This window comes from Stenella coeruleoalba, assembly GCF_951394435.1.
Source record: "Stenella coeruleoalba genome assembly, chromosome: 1".
Taxonomy (NCBI): domain Eukaryota; kingdom Metazoa; phylum Chordata; class Mammalia; order Artiodactyla; family Delphinidae; genus Stenella; species Stenella coeruleoalba.
In genome coordinates, this window is record NC_137169.1 from 184,114,594 (window position 1) to 184,138,181 (window position 23,588).

Here is a 23,588-nt window from a genome sequence, read left to right on the forward strand (position 1 = left end):
TTAATTCTTTTCTGATTGCTTCAATTTTCTCAGGGAAGTAGGAGGCAAAGAATCAGCTGAGATGTGAGAGTAAGGGGGAAGTGATGACGTGAGGAGGTATGAAACAGTTCAGGACATTGGGAGAGTGAATGAATTAGGGATGCCTAGTATAATTGCCCAGCAGTAGTAAGGGCTCTCTTGAGAATGGTAGTCATGAATTTAAAGTGAAGCTTGGTTGTGTGTGGGTTGTGTGTGCATTTTCCTAACCATGTACAGCTACATGAGTGCAAACTAGAGTAGACGGAGAATTGAATTTACCCAGGGTGATTAATCAGATTGAGAGAAGGGCAAGGGAGAACGGTAGCTATGCATGGGCCTGATTATAATGGTTGACCGTGGAATTTAAGTTAGGTGAGAAGGAGAGTGAACCTCAAGAAGGGTGAAGGACAGGGAGGTGAGGGACAGAGCAAAGGTCAATGGATTGGAGGTTCAAGGGGTTTGAAAGGAAGTAAATGTCAGAGAATAGATAAAGACAAGGTTATGACTTTGGGAGTGAGCAGCTGAGGTAGGGTGGAGGGCAACGTCACTGGAGGAGTGAAGTCCAAGGAAATGAGAAGTGAGATGGGGGGCGGTGTTGGAAGGAATACCTACACTTAGGTAGAAATCCCCAAGAATTAAGACAAGAGTGGTACTGGAAAGAATGACAGGGAAACAGGAGCTAAAATCATCAAGAAATAAGAGAGAATGAACTGGAGATTGGTAGATAAGTGCAACAATGAGGGGTATGTGCTATAATCTGGTGCATGAGGTTCAAAGCTGAAGGTTTTATGGAGGAGGAAGGATGAATGGTCTGAAAGCAAAAATGAGAAACAAGGATACCTACCCCCACGTGAGGCTCAGCAGTACAAGGGCTGTGGGAGACAAGCACCCCCTTTGGAGAAGGCTGCCGGAAAGCAGTACGCTTAGAGCTGTCCTGTTAGAGAAAGAAGGTGACGGACACATCCAGAGGACAGGTTGAAGATCTAGGGGAAGTTTACTGATCATGGGCAGCGAATTATAGAGGGTACAGGGTAAAGGTTTCAGAAGTTGGAGAGGTGGGGAGAAGAGCATGGAATAGATATGTACTCCAATCTCCATATAGGACAGCGACCCAGCAGTCTAGGGCTTTTTGGCAGACTGACCTAGGCTGGGATAAAGAGCTATGTAAGTCCCGGCGGGTTCAAGGCAGATGATGAGAATATGAGTGTCGGTGGGTAGGGCTGGGGAGATTTCTGGGGGCCTCCTTTTTACCTCAGAGGAGGTGTGGTCTTAGTGTGCAGGCATCCTCATGTCATCACGAACATGTTCTTTATTGTTACCTAATGGAATTCATGTGCTGATTCTCTGAGTAATGGACATATTGACAAGAGCCTTGTGGGGCTAATGACTAATTTCCCGAGAACCATGCCAACTTCCAACAGTGGGGCAGGGCCATTTGTAGTGTTCTAGAAAGTTGGATTCTGGGGAAAGTGATCAGAGCTGAAGTGAGAGCCAGGGTTTGACCAAGGTCCTGGGAACCATCAGGCCTGAGGAGGGACGCTCCTCTGACCACTGAGAGGGCTCTGGCGAGCTCAGCTGCAGGCAAGAGGCAGAGTAGAAACAGCTGAAGTTCTGTAGGAGTGAGCTAGCTTAGACCATGCCACTGCTTTTGGTGTCTTTCTTCTTTTACAACTCACAGGTTGGCAATTAATGTTGGCTCATTTACCTTGGGAACAGTGGCAATCACCAGCCAAATCAAAACACCATTTTCTTCCCAGATCTATTACTGTGATTAACAGGAGGACTCCCCAGCGATAAGGTAGTTCTGTTTCCCAACAGCCCAACATTTGCTCGACACCTGGGGCCTGGCAACTCCACGGTACTGGTGCCTCCTCGCACCGTCAGGTGCCGCAGGGCTAAGAGTGCCAGAGGAAGGGGCTTAGAAAGGCAAATGGCCTTTTCTGTCACCGTCCAGTGCCAACTGGCACCTGGGTTTCAAATGACACCCAGGATCAGCCTGAGTGAGGTCTTGTGCCCTAAACAGACTAGCTCTCCAATCTCTTGACCATACTTTTGCTGGGGTGTTGGAGCACATTGATTTTACCAGTGCTGAGGTCGAGGGATACTGTCCCCTCGGGCCCCTGAGAGAGCTGGCTTGAGGAGTTGCTTCTGCTTTCCCAAGCTCCGCTGGCACACGGCTCACGTTCCAGGACGGCCCCGTGGCCTTGTGCGGGGCCCAAGGAACATTTGGACTCTGGTCGGTGAGAACACCGTCGGCCTCCCACTCTTTCTAAATTGCAGAATAAACAGATCTTTAGGCCCCAGGCAGCTATTGCGTATGAGGCTGAGAGTATTTTTGTCTTTAAAAGAGAAAAAAGCAGCAGGCAGAGGTAAGTATCTCCTTGGCTCTAACTGAAACACAGCCACAGAGAGGAGGGCTGGGGGAAGAAAAGCTAGCCCTTAATAATCCAAAAGACTAAAAAACAAAAACAAAAACAAAGAATCTGAAAGGCTAGTTTTTCCACTGTGTTATATGGAGCTTCAAAAATATCCTCTGTTAGTCTGTTAGCAGCTGTTTTGAGATGGAGGACCCACTTCAGTGACTTCTCTGTTACTGTCTTGAGGATCCTTAAGTCTCTTTGGCTCCTGGGGGCCACAGGCTAAGGCTTTCTTTATTCTCTGCCCGCTCATGGCTCGTGTTCAAGAGGATCACTGAAGACGTGAACTGCAGTGAGAATCAAAACCTGATATAAAGTATTGTAAAATGTGATTAGATTAAGAACACTTCGAGAGTAGCAGTTTATAGTCTTGACTCATCCAACAACCTGCCATCCGATCTTAAATGTTGACAGTATTGCAATTCGATAGAAACTTGTAGTATTAAACAAACAAACAAAAATAGGTATATATGATGGTAGTGGAGGCAGCTGGTATGTCTCTTTAAATGGGGGACATACAGTGGTGTGGTAGCATAAGCCCCATTTGATTTATTCAGATATAGACTCTGTAGTATTATAAAGGGTATAGAAGTTTTTTTTCTTTTTTGGCAATCTTTTCTTTCTGTGGATGAGGTTCATGTCTTTAAGATGGACTTACAGCTGTGAAGACTGTGAATCTCATGGAACTGGACTAAAGATTGCAACATCCATTTTCTGAGTTTTTTTTAAAGAATCATACTTAGTGCTGAGTTATAAAACAGACATTGGCAAGTACAGTCTTTTTCAAACTCTGGGATAAAGAGTACTGAAGGGTACAGGATCTGAACCCACCGAAGGTATCCATGTTTGTGCATGAACAGCTGAGGTTATTTCCTTATCTACTCTTGGATTTCAACTTCTAGGATGTTTGTTGAAACACCCTTCACTGTATATGTGGCTCCCAAGGCTTACAGACATTTATTTAACAGTGGAACTCCCCAAGGAAAGCATGGGTCGTTTCGTTTATTTTTTCCTACCTTTAGTTCTGTTTTCTCCATCTCCTAGGTGTCCTGGGTGTTTCTAGCTGGAGACTCGGGGATTCTCATTCCCCTCACTGCATCCAGTGGGAGACTGCTACAGGGTGTCTTCTAAATCAAAAACCTTTTTGTTAGAAGCCAAAGCAAAGTTAACAGACTACTTCACTTTCAATAGCACTATGTCTTTCTCAACCAACACTTATGTGATTCAGAGTCTTATACTATTCCATTAGAAATGAAAAGTTTGGTTTCTGATTGGCTGAAATGAGCTCTATTGTTCCCTTCTTTGTCAGAGGTCAAAATCACCACATTCTGGAATGTTAGCAGGCTTTGGGTCAAGCAGATAATCTGGTTCTAGGACTCAAATAACTGCTTCAGCATGGAAGTCAGTAACAGTTCTCCCTGGAAAAAAGGACCCAAATTTTCTCCTGTCATAGCTTATATTGGAATTGCTTATTTAGGTATTTTGTCAGCTACTTTTATCCTGTTTCTTCTCTAGTGTTCCCAGTAACTAGGACATTCTTATGAATTCAAGAAATGTTTGATGAATAAATAAAGGGATGAGAATACTTAAGGAATATTATGTTTACTAAAGATATAATGGTTTGTTTCTCCCGAAGATCCTGAGTCAGTACAGTTCAACTATACTTCTTCAGTTCTCTATCCAATATTGAGGGTGGAGGTGGGACAGCTGAGGAAGGGGATGTTATGAAACACAGAAACACTATGAGCGGTAAATATGAACAAACCTCAGCATAGTTTAATTTTACTCCAGGCTGCTTCCTCCCCCCTCCCATTCGAAGAGGAGGCCCCCTTTCTTCTCGCCTATCGAATGTGAGGAAGGGGCCATACCTAGTTGTTGAGGAGACCGAGTAAGATCGCCAGGGAATCATTTCATTCTGCCATGACTCGAGCCTTACGTTCTCATGGTCATCAGGTCAGTCTAAGGTTTAAACATCTAAATGGTGTAACACTGCGCATAAAAATAAGTTCAAGGTTAAGACAAAGTGGAAAAGTACCAAACACTTAAAAAAGATAATTGGCAAAAACCTTCCTGTTGACAACCTCTGTTTTGTGTTTGCGGAGATGGTGTGATATAATCCAGGAAAACCGGGTCTGTTGGGATGAGCATGCTATCAGATGAGAAAGCTACCCGATAAGAATACTGATTAAAAGGAATTAAACGCCTGGACTGAAGGTGAAGGGAAGGGCAACAAACTGCGTGCTGTGTGATATTTTGCATCAATTCAGCCGCCTCCAGGTAAACTTGAGCTTCTGTTGATCCCCAGCTTTGGCGCCTTTGAATTTCCTTAGTCACGAGCGCTTCTAACTTGCAGTCTCTGAACTTGAGATGCAAGTACACACCAACGTAACGTGCCATATGAAAGTTTTCACCTGAGAAATAAACCGCTTTTCCATTTTGGGGAGGAGAACATAGTCCTTAAAAAAGATTTTTACAGCCCAGAGAAAGGGTATTGGTAGTGAGGGTCCCCCATTGTTGAACTGAGGTTCCTGCCTACATCTCCGGCGCTGCCTCTCTTTGCCAGGGCTTGTCTAAGTCAGCCAGGAAGTTAGTGGACCACCAAGTCCTGATCAACAGTACTTTACTTTCCTGTCCTATAGTTTTTTTCTTCATATGCTAAAGTGAGGCACATTCAGAAGTGATCTCATCCAAGATGAGATCCTTTAAAATTTTAATTTAGACCAAGTAAATCTTCAAAAAGAAAACTCTGAATTAAATCTCAAACCTTTAGGGAGCCTTCAGATCACATATTTGTGGACTACATTACCTTAATAATAAACATTTTATTTGGATAAATCTTTGGGATTTGTTTTTAACGATAGCTTAGAATTTCACTGTTGGAATTACCATTCGAGGATTAAAGTAGAAAAAAAGTTGTCTTTTCCCGAACACTCATAAAGATTCTATTCTTCCAGTATTTTACTGACATCATTAAGAATCTTCCCAAGGTGGCAACATTTCCTTGTCTTGTACTTTTATTCAGATGATGTGTTTTTCCCTCTGAATTTGCCAAAGTATGAGATTGATGTGTTTCAGACCAACAATTTCTCCCATAATCATACATATTTTATCTCCTAGAAAAATAATGAAAATAGAAAAAAGCTCTTGGTGCAATCATAATTATTAATGGGATTCCTGGGGGCAGAGTGAAATTATTCAGTCCTCTGTGTCTTTTCTAGACACCCAGGATTTTTACTTGTTTCACTCTTCTGTTGGACAGACATTTCAACTGAAGATAGATTATTTTTCTCCACCAAATGGCATTCCAAATCACAATGCTTTAAGAACTTAAAATCAATCATTTTCAATTTAAGCACCTTAAAAGGTCAAATTATGTATTTTTCACCTTACGTGGTTTTAGTTGAAACAAACTCCTATTTTAACTCGGATCTTCTTTAGAAAAAGAAACAGAACACATTTCATTTTTTATATAGAATAAACTTTGTTTTTATTATAGACATGGATCAAAAATAAAAGTTTTTATGTACATATGACATATAGTGCAAATGAAAGGCTTTTAAATACCAAGTACAGACATATTGTCGAAAACAAAAGGAGATGAATGATGGGGGTTAGGATGGTCGTCCGGGAACTGCAGGAGGGGGTCGCCTAGTGAAAACAAAACAACAAAAAAACAAAATAAAACAAAAGAAAAAGAAAAACACAGATGCAGAGGAAGAAAACAATGTTTAAATTAGAAAATAAATCCAAATAACAGCATGCATAAATATCCCACAAAAATCAAACTCAAATCAGACAGAAAACATGCAGATGCAGACATGCAGGGGAAATGAGAGAATATCACATGGCATAGTGAGCAGCTCCTAGGATGTTTCCTGGCTTCCAGCCATGTGCTAGGTATGAGCCATTTGAGCCCACTCCAAAACCTTGTTATTTTGTACCATGGAATGATAAATCCATGCAATCATATTCAGGAGAACTGGGAACAGTACAAGAGCCGCATACCTTTATAACTTGAGTATGTTTCCCAACCCTGATTTTGTGACATTCGGTTATTTCCAAAGATTTCAGTAAATGTTGTGAAATCTCCATAGGGGGAGAGGGAGTTGATACAGAAATATGACATGTGAGATTTCTTTAAGATGAGGGAAAGTAGAAGGCGGCAAGGGATCAAATGAGCAATGTAATCACAATGCAGAAAATAACTGGGGTCGATCTTGGAGAAAAGGATTTGTAAATAAGAATTTCCTTCAGGTGAAATCCTGATGTGATAGCCTTTCCAGGCCCAGGCAAACTATGAGGCTAGGTCTGTTCCATGGTGACCCCACAGCTTTTGGGTAAGGTTTCCCTCTGTCTTAGAGTTAGGTGCAACTGAAGTTCTTATTTATTCTGAACCAGGTCCAGGGTAAATGAAATTTGGTTTGCTGGCTCTTTCTCCGTATCCCTAGCCTGGCTTGCATCTTGTCAGGCCCACTGGTGGTGAAAGAAGGATCCAGAGTTTTGCTTCGTTTTGACAGCAGCCTCTCTCTGGATGATGGGCTGCTAGGGAAGATACGGTAAACGCTACATGGCAATGGACAGCTCTGTAAGTAGGAAAACAGCAGGCCCAATGAAGCTTTCCCACGGGTTTCCAGCAGAAGTCTACATTTAATTTCCTCTTTCTAACCCAACTGGTAATGAGCTCAACATTACAGCAAGCCATAGAACGGCAGGTTAGTTCAGTACCCTACTCCCTGTGGGACTCCTTTTTGGCTACTCATCCAGGTGTTCAACAACATACTCACTTCCATCTTACTTCTGTAACACTTCAGTGAGTGGTGCAATGAAGTCTACAAGAAAACAAAAGCAAAAACAAAAGCAAACTTCTGTTTCATCTTCTATGAGATGTTAATGGAGCCACACTGACTGGGCTATTTCTGAGCAGCAGTAAAAAACGACCTTACCTTCCCCAAAGTCCAAGACCAATTTTTCTTTGGTCCAATTTAAGCTGGCTGAACTTAAGGAGGCCTCCTAGCCATTTAAATGATGAAGAACTTGTTAGTGGTCTGTAACCTTTCAACTGCGGGGGGGCGGGTGGGGGGGGTCTGCAAGATCCAGGTAATGGTTATCCCTGGTGTTTTCATGAAGAAAGTGTAATGAAATTCCTGTCAGGCTCAATGAGATTTATCACCTGCCCAGCAAACCGAAACTATTTTTGAGTTCTGAAGGGGCTTTAGAACACTTTAATTACCTCAGCAGGGTGGGGAGGTGAGCCATTAAACTGAACAGCAAGTCCACAGTGCTAAAGGGACGTTTTGTCAGCATATGCCAAAACACTTTTCTGTTTGAGCTAGTTTGGTGTTCTAGTCTAGAAACAGGATCAGAAACTTTATGTCTTGGAATATATTTCATGGACAGCTAGAACGTTTGCTTCAAACAGCAGAGTGACATCTATCCCCTTAGCTCTTTTCTTTCCCTCTTCACTCATCCTGTATCTAACTTTCCTCTCATTGCCAAAAAAGCATTGTTGGTGATGACACCGTACACTGGCTCAGAGTTACTTCTATTACGGATCTCGGCAGTTTGGGTTTTTACTATTTCTTTTCCAGAATTTTCCATACTACTTAACACAGTGCTGAAGTGCTTGAAGGTCACGTGCTGAAAATATTGGGGCTTTTTATATGAAGGGCTACAAAGTTACCTTATACCGTTGCCACTTCTAACACAAAACTTGAAGTATTGAGTTTGGAACACTGAGTTGGGATACTGAGTTGCTAACATATTAAAGCTCATCATACTAGCTAGCATTCACCATAGAAGCAAATTCTACCTACTTAAGGTTATAATTGCAGGTTATACCTCCTTAAGCTTTCTTAAAAACAACTTCGGAGAATCGTTTGGCTGAAACAGGAAGGTAAGGTGGTAGGAAAAGCTGTGTGTGGAACATGGGCATAATTCATATATAAAAGTCTCCATTATTAAGAAGAATGATGGATTACCCACATTCTCTTGGATCTACCTCAGTGCTGCACGCTGTTCCTAGGGTGACATTCCTCTGGCAAGAGCCCTGGGAAGGTCTTCCTTATAACTTTTTTCTTTTCTGTTACAATCTCACAAAACATTCCCTGCTTGTTTTCTTTGCCCATCACTCAGATAACTTAATATCCCAGAGCAGTTGGTGAGCCTGAAGGCTTGGGAAAGTGAGACAACAAAGGCAGTAAGAATAAGCGTTCTTCTCAATGCTTTTCTGCTGATCTTCACTTTTAAGTCAGCCTAGATCCCTCCCTTTACAAGAATACAATGGGGGTAATGTAATTAATTCAAAGGAGCTCTTTTTTTGGCAAGTGAGAGAGAAAAGGTAATATTGAAAGTGATCTGAGTCCTCCACAATGCCCCCCTAGGACTCATTGCATGTCTGTCTCTATCTGCTTTCATGCCCCCTGTTCCTATGCGACCTACCTCCTTGGATCTCCCCAAGCATCAGAGCTCCAGGAGGATGGTCCTAAGCTGGGAGCTCCAGTTGCCATGACATTTGATTTTATCACCCAACTTTGTGTTAGTGACAGTCTGTACTGGGACAATCTCACTCAATGCCTTTCCCCTCTGGCCTAAAGCCACTAAAGCAGTGTTTCCTAAGGCATGTACCTCGGAGCACTAGTCCTGTGAGATGCTCTATGAACAAAGCATTGATGGTCAAATAAATCTGAGAAACATGGAGACACTAGCCCTGCCATCTGATATTAAAGCTTCTATAGAGTCTTCCAGTAAAGAAACATCTAATTTTTAGTCATCATTTCCCAAGTATAGTCAATCAAGAAATCCTTGGTGTATGTCTGTGTAAAACTTACTAAAATCTCATGGAATGGACTTTGGGAAACTTCAAATTAAGGTTGTAGTTTTAGCCAACATCTCTTGCATGTACTCTAAGTATCAGTCTGCCTCAGTGTGAAAGAACACCAAGAAGTGGTCTTAAAAGTGGCAATGCCAGGTGTGTGATGAAATTAGTACTTCTCAGTACGAAATTTAAAGGTTTCAGCTGAAAAACAAGAATCTTGAAAACTAATTGAGTAGATACTTACACTGATGTCAGAACTATTTTTAAAATACAAATGGAAATTTGCCAGATAGTTACAATAAGGTCCTTTGGTTTTGGTAATTTCTACCAGGAACTATTCTGAATACAGAATCATGCGGTAAGACACACACTCACAGCACAGTGCACAGAATGATTCGCATCCTGACTCTTTCTTCCATTAAAAAGCTTCCTTTGAAGGCATTGATGGCTCCACTCATGGAAGATGTATAGACATGAGAAAGAAATCACAACAGAAAGTGTGAATTAACCCAACAGTCTTTCCAGTTCATCTTTTCACAAAGAGCATACCCTGAACACAAAGGGAAAGTAAACCAACATTTCTCCCCTCCCACTCCCTTCTTGTCTCCTGCTTTTAGACGGCACAATCTGAGTCTATGTATGTTGATAAGGGACCTATCATCAAAACTCTTGTAACAAGGAATCTTTCTCTATTCTCTGGAAACTCAGGATAAGGACGTGTGTAAGAGTGAACACTCTTCTGTTCTCTTAATATTGGGGAAACTGAAAGGGGTAACTTCTCCCCTCAACGCCGAATGAATAAACAATGGAGGCCAACTGTTGAGTCAGGAACTTAATTACTTTCTGTTAGAAATGCCTTCTGTAGACCTACCATTTGGGCAGAGTATTCTTCAACTTTCTGTTTCCTAGCTTTTCGGGATCACTTCCTTTTCAATAGCAAAATGTCACGGTGCTTCTTGGCAAGTGTCACTTTGTACCCTCCAGCTGCCTAAGGTTTGTGTTCTTCTTTAACTTAGTACAATGATGACTTCAAATCAGGAATAAAATGTTTCCCACTCTCCTGCCTTTGATTTGTCCAATTTGCTCCCTTTAAAAATCTCATCCTTCCCCAAATTAATGACAGTAATGCCAAATGCTATCGTTCTCCACATTGGTACCAACAGGATCGAAAGAGTTACAAATATTTACAAGTCTCAGATCTTACTGATAAGCATAGACATGACTCAAATATATACAAGAATGAGGAAGGGGGGAGTCCTTCAAATGTTATCATTTATTTCAGGTTCAGAAATACAGCTTCACATTTTCACAATAGGTACACATGACCTTCAAGAATGATACAAGCTTTAGGAACTTGCTTCAAAAATTCCATTCATAGAGTCCATCCATATCTCAGCATTAAGAAAGCCTGAAAGTGCCAAGAAGACAGGGGAAAGTTCTCTGGCTCCAATTAATTAAAGAATCAACAGAGAAGGCAAGATTTTGCTTCTGTACACTGCTTCTTAATATAAAAAAGCAAAAGAGGAGTTTGATTCAGAAAAGGCAGAGAAAAGAAACATACAGGCAAGCAAAACAAAGGCTGTACATGTAAAATTAAACACAAATCAAGTAATGGTAGAATTTCTGATCGGAAGGAATCATTTTTAGCAAATTGGCAACATACAATGCAAGAGATTAGACAGAGTAATTTTATCGTAATTTAAAAAACATTACATTAAGGAATTTGAGGGTAAAAATTAAAAAGGAATGAAGCCTTGAGCTGAGCCATGTGTGAAACCCCAGACCAGAGAGGTGAAAAGTCTCACCAATATACCAGCATGAGCAGGTCTTAAGACAAACAGGAGACTCTTCCTTGAGTTTCCTCTCTCTTGCTCTCATACATACATACATTCTTACACGTATATACAAATAGCAATGCATATACTACATATGCTTCAAAATACTCTTAAAATTTCACCATACAGAGCACCACGTAATGTTAAACATACCAACTAGACAGGATGACTGAAGGTTCTAGAAGACACATTTGAGCTTTTAAGAAAGGAATGAGGGATCTAGTGAACCAATAACTGTTTCTTAGAAACCATCTAGCTTCATTCACATTAAACTCTGAGCTCACAGCTTGCAGTCCTCTTAGTGAAATGATATAAAACTCATGGCTTGAGTCTCAAATATTATCTTCTTTCATCGAGTTCCATAGTTTAGAGACCTACTATTTAAGCTTTATTCTTAATGTTAAGGAGATTCCTGTCCATTTCAAATAATTACATTGTTTGACAAATGAAAAATGTTTACCTGAAAAAGTGGATGGATGACCTGCCTCTGAGGTGTTACATAACTTCTTCCCTGCATTTTAAGCAAACTTACTCAGAAAATCCACTACTTGTGTTATACTGCTGTATCCCTCTATTTTTATTTTTTGACAGTTACTGTAGAGAAAGAAAATGACTATGTAGACAAACAGCTTTTTAAGATTCACCTCAGCAATCTAAGAGTAATTTATAATTCTAATCAGAGACCTTAAAGGTAGGTTTCCAGATCTTACACTTACTATGAGCTAGCTATATTGGCAAAGATAATTTCTTCTTCGATAGCAATGCTGTGAATTTAGATGCAAATGCCTGTAGATGTTATTCTACCATGTTGTCATGGAAGTTCTGAGCCTTGTGCCTCTCAGAATGAATGTAATCTGGAGAAAATTTTGTACACCTCGTGTATGTTATGAGAAATGAACCACTTTTATCACATATTATGGCAAATACTCTAAAGCTAACTCTTGTATTAACACAGTTTAAAAAATATATTCATACCCACACATACACACATGTATAAATATTTACACCCAAACATATACATATATATACAATACACACACAATCACACACATGCTCATGGCATTTTAACAAGTGATTTTTAAAGCTACTTACCCACAGGGGCACAAAATACATGTACTTACACAAATTTACTATGTATATACTGTATACATAGGGACACATGCTTAGAAAATACGTGTGTACACAGAAAACATCAACATTTATCACATACTAGTATTAGGTCCCATTTCATATTTGAGAATTATGGCTACAGTCTATTCTAAAAAGTCATAAAATGAATCTATACGATTACTCTTTAATTCTAAGGTCAGAAGGCTTATAGTTATATCACAGGAACTTGGTTTTATTATAATGTTTTGGAATAGAGTGAGTTTTTATCTGAACAAGTAGGCAATTTGCTAACTAAACAGACCCTACTGCTCTTCTATGTTACGAAACACAGCTAAACGCAATATTCAGAGGAGTAATCTTGGTAGATGATTTCTGGAAATTCAATATATCTGTTCTAAATCAATACTATTTCAACCATCTGTCCACAATTGAGTAAATGGCTATTCCAGTTAGTCAATAAGCATGCAAGAATTAGCATGTGACAATGAAACAGATTTACCCATCAAATAAACATATACAGTTTACTTTTCCAAATCCTAAAAACACTGTACGTTTTATTATACTAGACATGATGGAGCTACATCTGTTGTGTAGACAACATCAGAGCAATCAGGATGAAGTTACACAAAAGATCTGAAGTGTGTGGGAAATACTTAGAAAGCTCATTAAGCGACATTCCCATCTTAAGGCCTGATATGAACGCTGTACTTCACACTCCGCACATCCTAGGGCTTCTGACTTCATTTACCTTGACATCTCCTTTTAGCAGGATACAAACCCTTTGGGAAATGGGATTAATACTAATCATATGACACAATACTGCAGTAAACTGAAAATATTCTCCAACATGACTGCTGAAATTCCAGGGGAGGCTGGGTTCTATTAGAAATAACTTAGAAGTAAAATAAAACAAAAATGTACACACAAGAAGAGACAATTGGGACAGTGAAACTGTGGGGTGATAATCTGAGAGCAAAAGCCAAAGGTGACGAATGCCATTGTTTATGATGCATAAAATCGGTGCAAAGAAACCTGGGAAAAAAATCCCCAGTTTTCTTTGACATGGTTTGTGCTGATCTAAGAACACATCAGTGGTTATCCACAACATTTTCCTTTAACCAAAGGAAATTTTTGAAATACAGCAAAACGCAAAACCACATACAGCACAAAGCCAAACCCTGAAGTATATAATCTGTTAGATGCCTATTTTAGAGAATTCAAAAGAAGGAGCAAAGGGGATCCTAAAAAAGAGGGAATTTTGTGAAAAGATACCACTTTAGACTATTCATTTTACTATGGATGTTTACTTAACTTATTTCCACTTAGCTGCAACACTATTTTAAAAATACAGTATGTATTTTGCACATCTGTTCCATTCACAAAGAGTTAATTTTTTTCCATGAGAAAAAAAAAGATATGAGAAGATTTAGGGTGGTGATTTAGGGCGGCGTTCTTATACAATCACTTGCAATTTAAAAGTTGAAATGCCCTTTTTGTAAATCTTGTATTCTCTGATTTTTGCCTAAGTGGACTACTTTTAACCCTTTAGAATAAGTTCAAAACAATGCCATTCAACTTGGCAAGGTCTCTTTTTAATAACGGTTAAAAGTTTTACTTCATACTTTATGGGCGTCTGCTTTGGGTATAAACTACACAGGAAATTAAAGTTAACATACAAATCATGTTTGCTGCTTTCAAAGGGAGGTATTTCAGTTGGTTAAACCTGATTTAGTTCTGTAGAATATGAAATGGTGTCATGGGACACAACTATGCAGTGCATACTTGGTCTGCTGTCTGGGAACAGTTAGCAGACAAAATTCCAGTTGGCTTCTGGCTGTTTCCTACATGCTAATCATCTAGTTCTAGGTAGTCCAAAAGTCAGCCTCAAGACTGAACTATTAACCCTCAGGCTAAGCTGCTCTTATAAATTTTAGAAATGTTAGAATTTGCCAATTTGCTTTAAATCTCGATGTCTTAATACTATTTTCTGGAATGACCTGGAAAGAGACTCTGAAGTTGTCCGACTGTAGGAATGTGAGCTCTGCTCTCAAACTAGGGCATCTTTTCTTTCCATTCCAGGTCCCATTCTTTAAATATGGCTATCCCATAGTAAGGCTCAGGATTTATTAAGAAAGCCTAGAACCGATTAAAAAGTTACATTAAACTGTTTAAAAGGTAGGCTAAATTTTTATATTAGAAAGTTACATATTAGCATGGAAAGGGAGACATATTTTTGCACTAACTAACTAACTAAATCAACTGGAATTAGTGTCGAAGTATAAGTAGCCATGCTTAAAATTAGATCAATATAAAAAATTAAATATTTTCCATATCAGCCTTCACTGCAACTTGTGAGGAGCTAAGTATATACGTGAATAAAGAAATTACATTTGTACAGACACTTCTAGAGATGTGATATTTTGCTTCTTCCTTGAACTCTGAAAGTAGCCCGATTTACTGACTGACTACCAAAAAACAAGCTTTAATTCACTGTTGAATATGCTTCTAGCTTGAAGCAAAACACATTGCCATGAGAAGCCCTCTAGAGCAAGCAATGCATTAACTTTTCCTTTGCAAACTACCTCATGCTTCTGGAAAAGTTTTATTTTTAAGGAATCCTAACTTTTAAAAAATCACTTCTTAGCAGTTTTATGAAATAAAGAGGAAGGAGAAAGGATCTAAATAGTTAATCATGGCATAGGCGGAAACATGTATAATAGACAACATAATTTCCGTCAGTCAAAACAGAATGTGGAAAAATAAATATGTATCATTTAGGTCTAAGCCCACCATCTCTTATCTCTTAGGAATGATATTAAATGGGCTATCTGGTAGGCAACCTGGGAAAGTTGTCAAAGCAATTCCAAATATATGCCAGGGTAGGCCAATGGTCCACAAAGTAGCGGGCTGCTATACAATCTACTTTGGTTGATACAACATATAAAGCCTCAAAGAGTCAGCAGTTTTCAAGAGTCAAACCCCAAAAGTTTGACATATCATGAGCAATGAAGGTGAGTGATGAATGCATTAGTAAAACTGGTTACTTGCCGACTGATATCCACACATGCGACTACTCATGATTTACTGCAACGGTTACCAAATATTTTGCTTTTGCATAATTCATTAGTAATTAATTGCCATGCCAGACACTTCGTTTAGTCTAACAGGGAGGATTCTAGTGGACGGATTATAGTGGGACGAGTAGGTGATGGGGGTGGTCTCCGGCTAGAAAGAGAGAAAGAGACAGGTAAAGACACAAGTAGAATATCTAGCAGAAGGTTATCCCAAAGACATTGAGAAAGAGCCGTCACGCACATGCTCATGCACAGACAGGTCAGCAGGAGTGGCTGCCATTTGTAATAATTTAATACTGTCACCTTTCATTCACCTAGCATTTTTGTTTTTAAATGAGGTATTTTTTCATATACAAATGTTGCTAAAAACTGAAGTCGTCCCTCCCAATACTAATATAAATATTAAGTCATTTAAAAGCCATCTGAAATACACGGCATTTTTCTCGGTCAGCAGAGTATGAAGTGTACTATATGATGCCCACTCCAGGAACTAATAAGGTATTTAGGCCTCAGAGACTGATGGGGTTTGAATTTTTATTTCCCTTTGAGTAATCTTCTTCTTATTTTTTCTCCCTGTCTGGATGTTAATTATCACTTCTCATTGTCTTTAGCAGTAGCTTTCTCCAATTTATCCTGTATTTTACTTCTAATTTGCTAAGCAGTAGAAAGAAAAATTAAGGTTTTTAGAGTTCTCCACAATAAGTGTAAACAGGCTCAAGGTGAGCGCCTGAGTAAACTGCATGAGCTCTGGTTCCTATTTTGGGTCCTAAAAGTTTTATTCTTAGCAACAGTATTGCTCACTTTCTGGTTGGTAATGGTGTTTCTAATAGCTGAGGTTGCTGAATATAAACTCCAGATAACGAAATATTACTATATCTGAGAATCTCAGCTTTACCAACTAATACTCTTTATTCCCTGAACCCATACATTTATTTCCTAAATGTATTAATAAGCTTTTTTGGGTGTGTACTTGACTTTATATGTCATATCTCGGAGAGTAATGTTTATAGTCAACAAAATTCAACAAATTCTGCAAACTGAAACCTTTCTTCTTGATAAAACTCTCCCATTGATTTTTTTCAGAAAGAACCTTTCTGGAATTACAGTCATGTCATGAAATTTTCTTCTGTATTGGACACACTAAATTAATCAAATCAAATATTTTTTCTCAGGAAACTCTCAGGAGTGAAGTTAGAAAAGTTAAAGAAAATGGTTATGAAATGTTAAAAAATTACAGAGCTATAAGATAAAATTAGATGGTCAAGGAAAGATCAAAGCAAAAGAGATATTGTTGATTAATGGTACAAATACTGACCACTTAAGCACAAACTCATAGATCTTAGTGGAGTTTCTTTTGCCTCCTGTACTTGAAAAATGTCCAGGAGGCTTGAGAGGAAAGGTTTCCTTGGGAAGGTGCATTTCAGTTTAACCTCTTCTACTAAGTCTCATTATTACTAGGCAGGCGCTCAGTTTTTGAAAGTGTAATTAGAGATACTTTATAGGCACAGTTATGAAACTAAACCAATCCCTACCAGCTCTTTAATTTGAGTAAACAAGTAAGTCCTTTTCCTGCAGAAAGGCTACCTGCTACCATGACCACCTGAAATGTTTCAGTAATTTCCTGCTGGGAAAAATCCTCCTATAATTTCCTTTTCACTTATGACCATGCAAAAACAGCTGCGCTTTCACTAGCATACTGCTCATTTTCATTTGAAATGGCCATATTTGTTTAACTTATGTCCTGGATTTGAACCTACATCATTTTCTCCTTTGATGTGAAGTTTCCAGAGGCCAGAGGTCATGTCCACTTGAGCTGTTTCATAGAGTGTTTAGCAGGGTGTTGCCTTCAATTATGTTCTCAATGTTCTTTTGTTTATCTGCTGGAACCTGCTATTCCTCCCGCAAGGCTAACCTTGGTGAAGTCTTCTCTGACCTACCTTTCCCTATCTTGATGCTTCTGTAGAATCTCAACATATTTCTAGAATTAGGTTTATATGCTTATTGCAACTGATTAGAAATGGGCTGTGTCTCACTTATCTTCATTTTCTTGTGGTGTCTAGCTCAGGGCTTGTCATTCAGCCACTGAATGTTTGACAAAATGAATAAATGAAAGTTACTCCTAGAAGTAAGAAACAACTTATGAATACTTGTGATAACCATTGATCTTTACATTATATTAAGGGTTTTTTTTTTGTTTTAGTAAATCATTGCTCTTGCAAAAAAAAAAAGCTACAATGGCATGTAGGATTTAGACTCTTGGAAACTCTACCTACAGGGTATTTGACTGCTCAGTTGTTCAGCAGATGTTTGGAATAAATAGTAAATCATAGGCTCTTCCTCAGGGAGTTTGACAATTAGTCACATAACCTATAGAAATATATTCTTAGCATTTAAGCAGTTACAGGAGGGGCAAGAGAGTTGGCCAGAATTTGAACTTGAAAAAGGGAAACTCTACCAGAGGCTTAATAATGGGATGGACTTAATTAGGGGATTTTATTTGAAAAAAGTGGATCTTAAATGACAATCGCAGTGAGGGGCAGAGTACAGTGTGGCATGGTGGGTTGGAAATTGTTTCATGCATGTGTGATAGGTTTGACCAAGGGTTGTAGCCAAGACAGAAAGGAATGCAAACTGAGTTCTCTTCTGATCCTTTTGTTCTTGGCTTAAATGTCATTCCTCAGCACTTCCTGACCATCCTATAGTTTCCAACCACCACTCCTCATGGCTTCATAGTTTTATGTATTTCATAGCACTTAACTCTGTTTGCCATTATGTATTTATTTACTAGATTATTGCCTGTGTCCTCCAGTAGATTGCAAATTTCTTGAGTGCAGAGACGACATATTCTGTATTTATTATGTATATTCATCATTGTATAATGTGGTTAGAAGGCAGTGAATAAATATTTATTAAGGGCTTCCCTGGTGGCGCAGTGATTGAGGGTCCGCCTGCCGATGCAGGGGATGCGGGTTCGTGCCCCGGTCCGGGGGCATCCCGCATGCCGCGGAGCGGCTGGGCCCGTGGGCCATGGCTGCTGAGCCTGCGCGTCTGGAGCCTGTGCTCCACAACGGGAGGCCCGCGTGCCGCAAAAAAATAAAATAAAAATATTTATTAAATAGTAGACAAACAAATGAATGACTGAAAAGTACCTACACAAGGATGTTTAGCCAGGTTAGAGTACAGACCAGGTCAAGGTGAGCGGGTCCAATGAGGCCAGAAATGCAATCTTTTGAGGCATTTGTCAGAGGTTTATATTTGAGGCAGCAAGTTTACACAGAAGTCAAAAGATGTGGATTCTAGCTCCAATTGCCAGTATGTATAATCATTAATCACTAAACTTCTCTAAGCCTCAGTTTTCTCATCTATGACACAGGAGACTCAGACTAGGTGATCTATAACATGCTTTCCACTTATGCATTGCATGTGTTATTTATTGAGCATGTACTATGTGGACTGTATTATGCTGCATGATTTTTAAAAACTCAAAACCTATTATTCATAGTGGAAGATGAATGGGATAAGAGAAGTATGCAAGTGGTTTTACCATAGCATCCCATTTATGTGGAAAAAATGAGGCAAAATTTTGTAAGTCAGACTCTGAGAATATATTCTCAGAGCCTGAAAATACAATAATGTGGTCAAAGCAGGGGCAAATATGATTTTAACTGTGACACATAAAATGTGAAAGTCATAAGAGAATGAAGGTCTATAATGAGGTTAAAGAAACTAGAAATTAAGTGATGAGGTGGAATGGAGGAGTTCAATGATGGAGACAGAGAATAGAAAGATTGAAATACTCTGATGGAACAGCAACTTCTCATTAATCTCCACCCCAATCTTTGGACCATGCTGATGGGACACAACAAGGTCAACGGTAATGGGCAATTGCACATAGAAGGCAAGGCAGGAGACCAGAAAAGTGTAACTTTCTGCTATGTGCCAGGTCTTTTGTTTGTCTTGTTTACCACTGTATCCCAGAACTCGGCGTTGCCTTTGGCTCATAATATTTTTTTCAAATAAATAAATCAGGAGAACCTATCCATTATGAGCACTTTTTTTAAAAAATATAAATTTATTTATTTTTTGTTTTATTTATTTTTGGCTGTGTTGGGTCCTCGTTGCTGCGCGCGGTCTCTCCCTAGCTTCTGCGAGCAGGGGCCACTCCCCACTGCGGTGCGCGAGTCTCTCACCGCGGCGGCCCCCCCCTGCTACGGAGCTCAGGCTCCAGGCGCGCAGGCCTCAGCAGCCGTGTCACACAGGCCCAGCAGCTGTGGCCCAGCAGCTGTGGCTCGCGGGCCCCAGAGCGCAGGCTCAGCAGTTCTGGCGCACTGGCGCAGCTGCTTCGCAGCACGTGGGATCTTCCCGGACCAGGGCCGGAACCCGCGTCCCCTGCCTTTGCAGGCGGACTCCCAACCACTGCGCCACTAGGGAAGCCCCCCATTATGAGCACTTTAACGGAGTCCCTAAGGCATTGACTAGGCACTGCACACCTGTGTGGTGAATTAATGATAAAAAGAAAAAGAAAGATAAAATTTCCATCATGTTCTCTTAAAATAATTATAACATCTTTAAAATATGCTTGGTTTCAGGTTAAAGTAACCCATATATGTACTGAGTAATTAAAAATCCTAGAGTGTGTCAACCCTTGACTGATGGTAATTACAACAGCTTGCTTAGGTAACTACAATAGCATAACTGGCCATTATTTCAGGGAATAAAAAACAACCCTAAAAAGTGTGTTCAAATGCTTCACTGTCTCGGTCTTAGAATGTTTAAGTAAAGATTACAGTGTTTTGGTGTTTTGTTGTGTTTTTTTTAATGTGTCAGTGTCATAGATTATGAAAGCTTATGATTACTAACTTCTTCACTATTTATATATAAATAATTTTACTTATAAAAAAAAGTCTGTCAACCCTACTGGAAGAAATGAGCATCATCTTATTTCTAAAACAATAATCCCCCAATAATCTCTATAGAAAGCAATTCAAGAGAAGCATTAAGTTGTTCAGTGTGAATTTTCTTAATAAGTAATGCTAAGATGTTTGCCAACTTCAACACCAGAAAAACATTTAAGGTTTACTGTTAAGGTTCATTTCATTGGTCTAGGTCCTAACCATTCAGAGTTTCCAAAGACATTCACCTCATAAGACAGTTTATTTTGGGCCAAGCAGAGTTATTTGTTTTGTACCAAATTTTCCTCTGTTACTTTGTGCAGTGATGGGCTTCATTAAGTTACCCATTACATTGCAATGGAGCATCTTGCATCACTTAGTGTTTATTGAAACACTGTTGTGTGTGGGCGGCTCATGGTTACGATAGAAAAGCTATGTTTCTGCTTCCAAATCAAAGGGAAAGATGTAATACTTGACGTTGCATTTGTAGCTGTAGGGATGGACCGTTTGCAGTATTTTGGACAATGACAAATTTTGTAAGAAAGTCAAACGGTCACTTGGGGTGGGACGCATGGTGGGGGAGCAACTGGCTACACTGATAAGAGAGAAGAATGGTCAGCTGTCTTATTGTTTTGTTCGATTCTCTTCTAAGAATGGAAGAACTAAATTCTCATCTGCTCTTCTTTGGGTTAACTGGTTCTCGGTATTCATGACGGGAGACTGTCTTAACAGGGGTGCATCAGAATGGGGGTGAGGATGGAAGCTACCTTTCTTCTAGCTCCCTGCTTCCTGGTAATCAGCATAACACTGATTACTGAAATGGCTTGGTCTTTCTGCCCCTGCCCTTATTCCTCTTCAAGATGGGAAGTGGGATTTATCTATCTGGCAAGTATGTGAGCCAGCCTGGGTCTATGTAGCTCAGGCTCTGTCCTTTCCTGTGCTTAAAACAAGATATCATGACTCCCAGGCCAGGATTCTTTCTATTGGGCAGTTATGTTGGCATGTTCTAAGGCTATGGTCCTCAAACTGGACAGTGCATCAGAATTCCCCAGAGGACTTGTTAAAACACAGGTTTCTAGGTCCCACACAGAATTTTTAAAGGGGTGAGATATTTCTAGCAAGTTCCCAGATTATGCTGATGCTGCTGGTCCTGGGATTGTGCTTTGAAAACTGTTCTAAGACATAATAAATGATTTTGTCCTTGCTTCATTAGCAATTCATTTCACTTGCCAGGTAAAGTAAAAGCAAAAAGAGAAAGTGCTGGAAAAAAATCTTAAGAAAGATGAAGAAATGGTTGTAGAAATACTTTGATACCTTTGGAAATTAGACTCAAGCATGGGTCAGTTTTAGGTTTATTTTATAAAGACAAAGATATTATGCTATGGTAGTTTTCTTGTTAGTCATCACCAGAAGAATAACTACTTGTTTAGGGAAGCTTGTATTTGCTCATGAAAATGGCAGTAGGTATAGAAACTAAGCACATCTAACCATGCATTCCAAACTCTCATCTTTGGAGAGGGTATGACTGAAATCCAACCTAGTTAGCTAGGTGGACCCAAATTTAAAAAAAAAGAAAAAAAAAAGGAAAACCCTCAAAAAAATATTCAAAGATTGATACTTCTAGGGGAATGCTATCTGCCTAAGAGGATAGTTATTTGCATAAAAAAAGGATATGCAATAGGCTTCATTTATACTGTAAGTTCTACTTATTAGATATAGGTGAAGCTTTAAGATATAACTGTCTCAAAATTTAATTTACAGATAATTGCATTTAGGATCATGAGAGAGTTATACATCTCAGGTTACTAGGAGCCATGAGAATCTAATACCAACTTGCACATCTTTATTTATTTTTTTTGGCGGTACGCGGGCCTCTCACTGTTGTGGCCTCTCCCGCTGCGGAGCACAGGCTCCGGACGCGCAGGCCCAGCGGCCATGGCTCACGGGCCCAGCCACTCTGCGGCATGTGGGATCTTCCCAGACCGGGGCACGAACGCATGTCCCCTGCATCAGCAGGCGGATTCTCAGCCACTGGGCCACCAGGGAAGCCGTTGCACAACTTTTTAATTTTATTGATGAAACAGATCCCCCCCCCCCCCAAAAATGAAGGTTTTTCTCTACCTAAGCACAAGAAGTAAGGCACCTCCTTTTTGAGGGCTACATTGGACGAATTTCTTAGAAAACAAAAGAGAAAAAAAGCAAAAACTGCTTCTGAGTTTTCTAAAATTGTGAAGAGAGCCTCCCACAGTGCACTCTGCTGCGTTCGGCTCTAGAGTGGCTCCAGGCAAAAATGGCTCTGGTGGCGTCAGAATCAGTTGAGTTGGGAGATGCCCATAGTATCTCCTTCCCAGGAACTGAAACGCCTTTCTTCTCCACGACCCTTTTGAATTATTTAATCCTTGCATCATTTTTCAAAGTTTAAGGCATCTGAACAACGTTATAAACTTTCCTAAAACCTGAGATTACTCCTTACCCTGCCTGCAGCCTTCCACAGCACCTGCAGGGGGCAGTGTCCCAACCAGAAGTTCAAGAACATGAATGAGTGAACATCCCCAAGGATAAATCAGACAGGAGCACACCTCCCGGTGAAATGGAAAGGTAACTAACTATGACCCAGGACTTCCTCTTGCTAATGTCTGCTCTAAGAGAACAGGTTATGGGACACAGCATTTTAAATTTCAGCATTGTGTTGTGCTTTGCTTCTTGATTTGAGCATTTATTCAAAAAACAGGTTTTACACATCTAAAAAATCTAAGGCTAATAAGTTCAGAAAAATGCTATAAACAGTCATGATTTTGTCCACATGGAAGATAATATTTTGTAATTTATTATCAAAAATACTATAGGATGCTATCCAGCGTATTTTTGGCCTTTTAGCTTTAGTAACAGAATAAGCCGATACTGTCCAAGAATAGTTTACAGTAGATGTTGGAAAGAACAGAGAACTTGGAGTCCATTTAAAGGATTCAAAAAATTCTCTAATATGATTCTTGCTACATTTTAGAGCCAGCATTTCTTTCCCCTGTGAAAATGAACCCACGATTTTATAATGTATGCTATTGGGAAAGTATGAATCAATTGATAGACTTTGAAATAAGAACATAAGGAGAAAAACAGTCCACAGTTTTTATTTGATGATGCAAACATATAGTATACTGTATAACTTAGTCTCTGAGATAAGTGCTAATATAACCTACCTTGCCACACTTTCCTTACTTTATTTTAAATATCTGACTTGGATTTCACCCGTAAGGATGGTACTGATAAACCCACTTCTGTGGCTGCAGCAAAAAGGCAGCTTAAGGGATGATTTACCCACATTAAATCTGCTCAGTTTATGAGCCGTAAAAAGAATTAGCCAGGCAAGGTTTTCAACAGAACAGAACAAGAGAGAAAGTGTGTTTAAATTGTTCCTTAAAATACACTAA

At 39.6% G+C, this 23,588-nt stretch overlaps 1 protein-coding gene across 4 annotated transcripts in view; it reads right to left on the reverse strand.

Annotated features, from left to right (window-relative positions):
- Positions 1-5,784: 5,784 nt before the first annotated feature.
- The window catches only part of DNM3 (dynamin 3), a 570,555-nt gene continuing 552,751 nt past the window's right edge, over positions 5,785-23,588 (reverse strand). For 2 of the 4 annotated variants that reach the window (XM_079939900.1, XM_079939895.1), the window contains one exon: positions 5,785-6,083. In XM_079939900.1, the coding sequence (XP_079796026.1) occupies positions 6,047-6,083 (37 nt within the window). In that variant the 3' untranslated portion in view covers positions 5,785-6,046. Of the gene's footprint in view, positions 6,084-13,631; positions 15,420-23,588 lie in introns of those variants that run through there. The other 2 variants (XM_079939899.1, XM_079939898.1) reach the window with 1 other exon arrangement.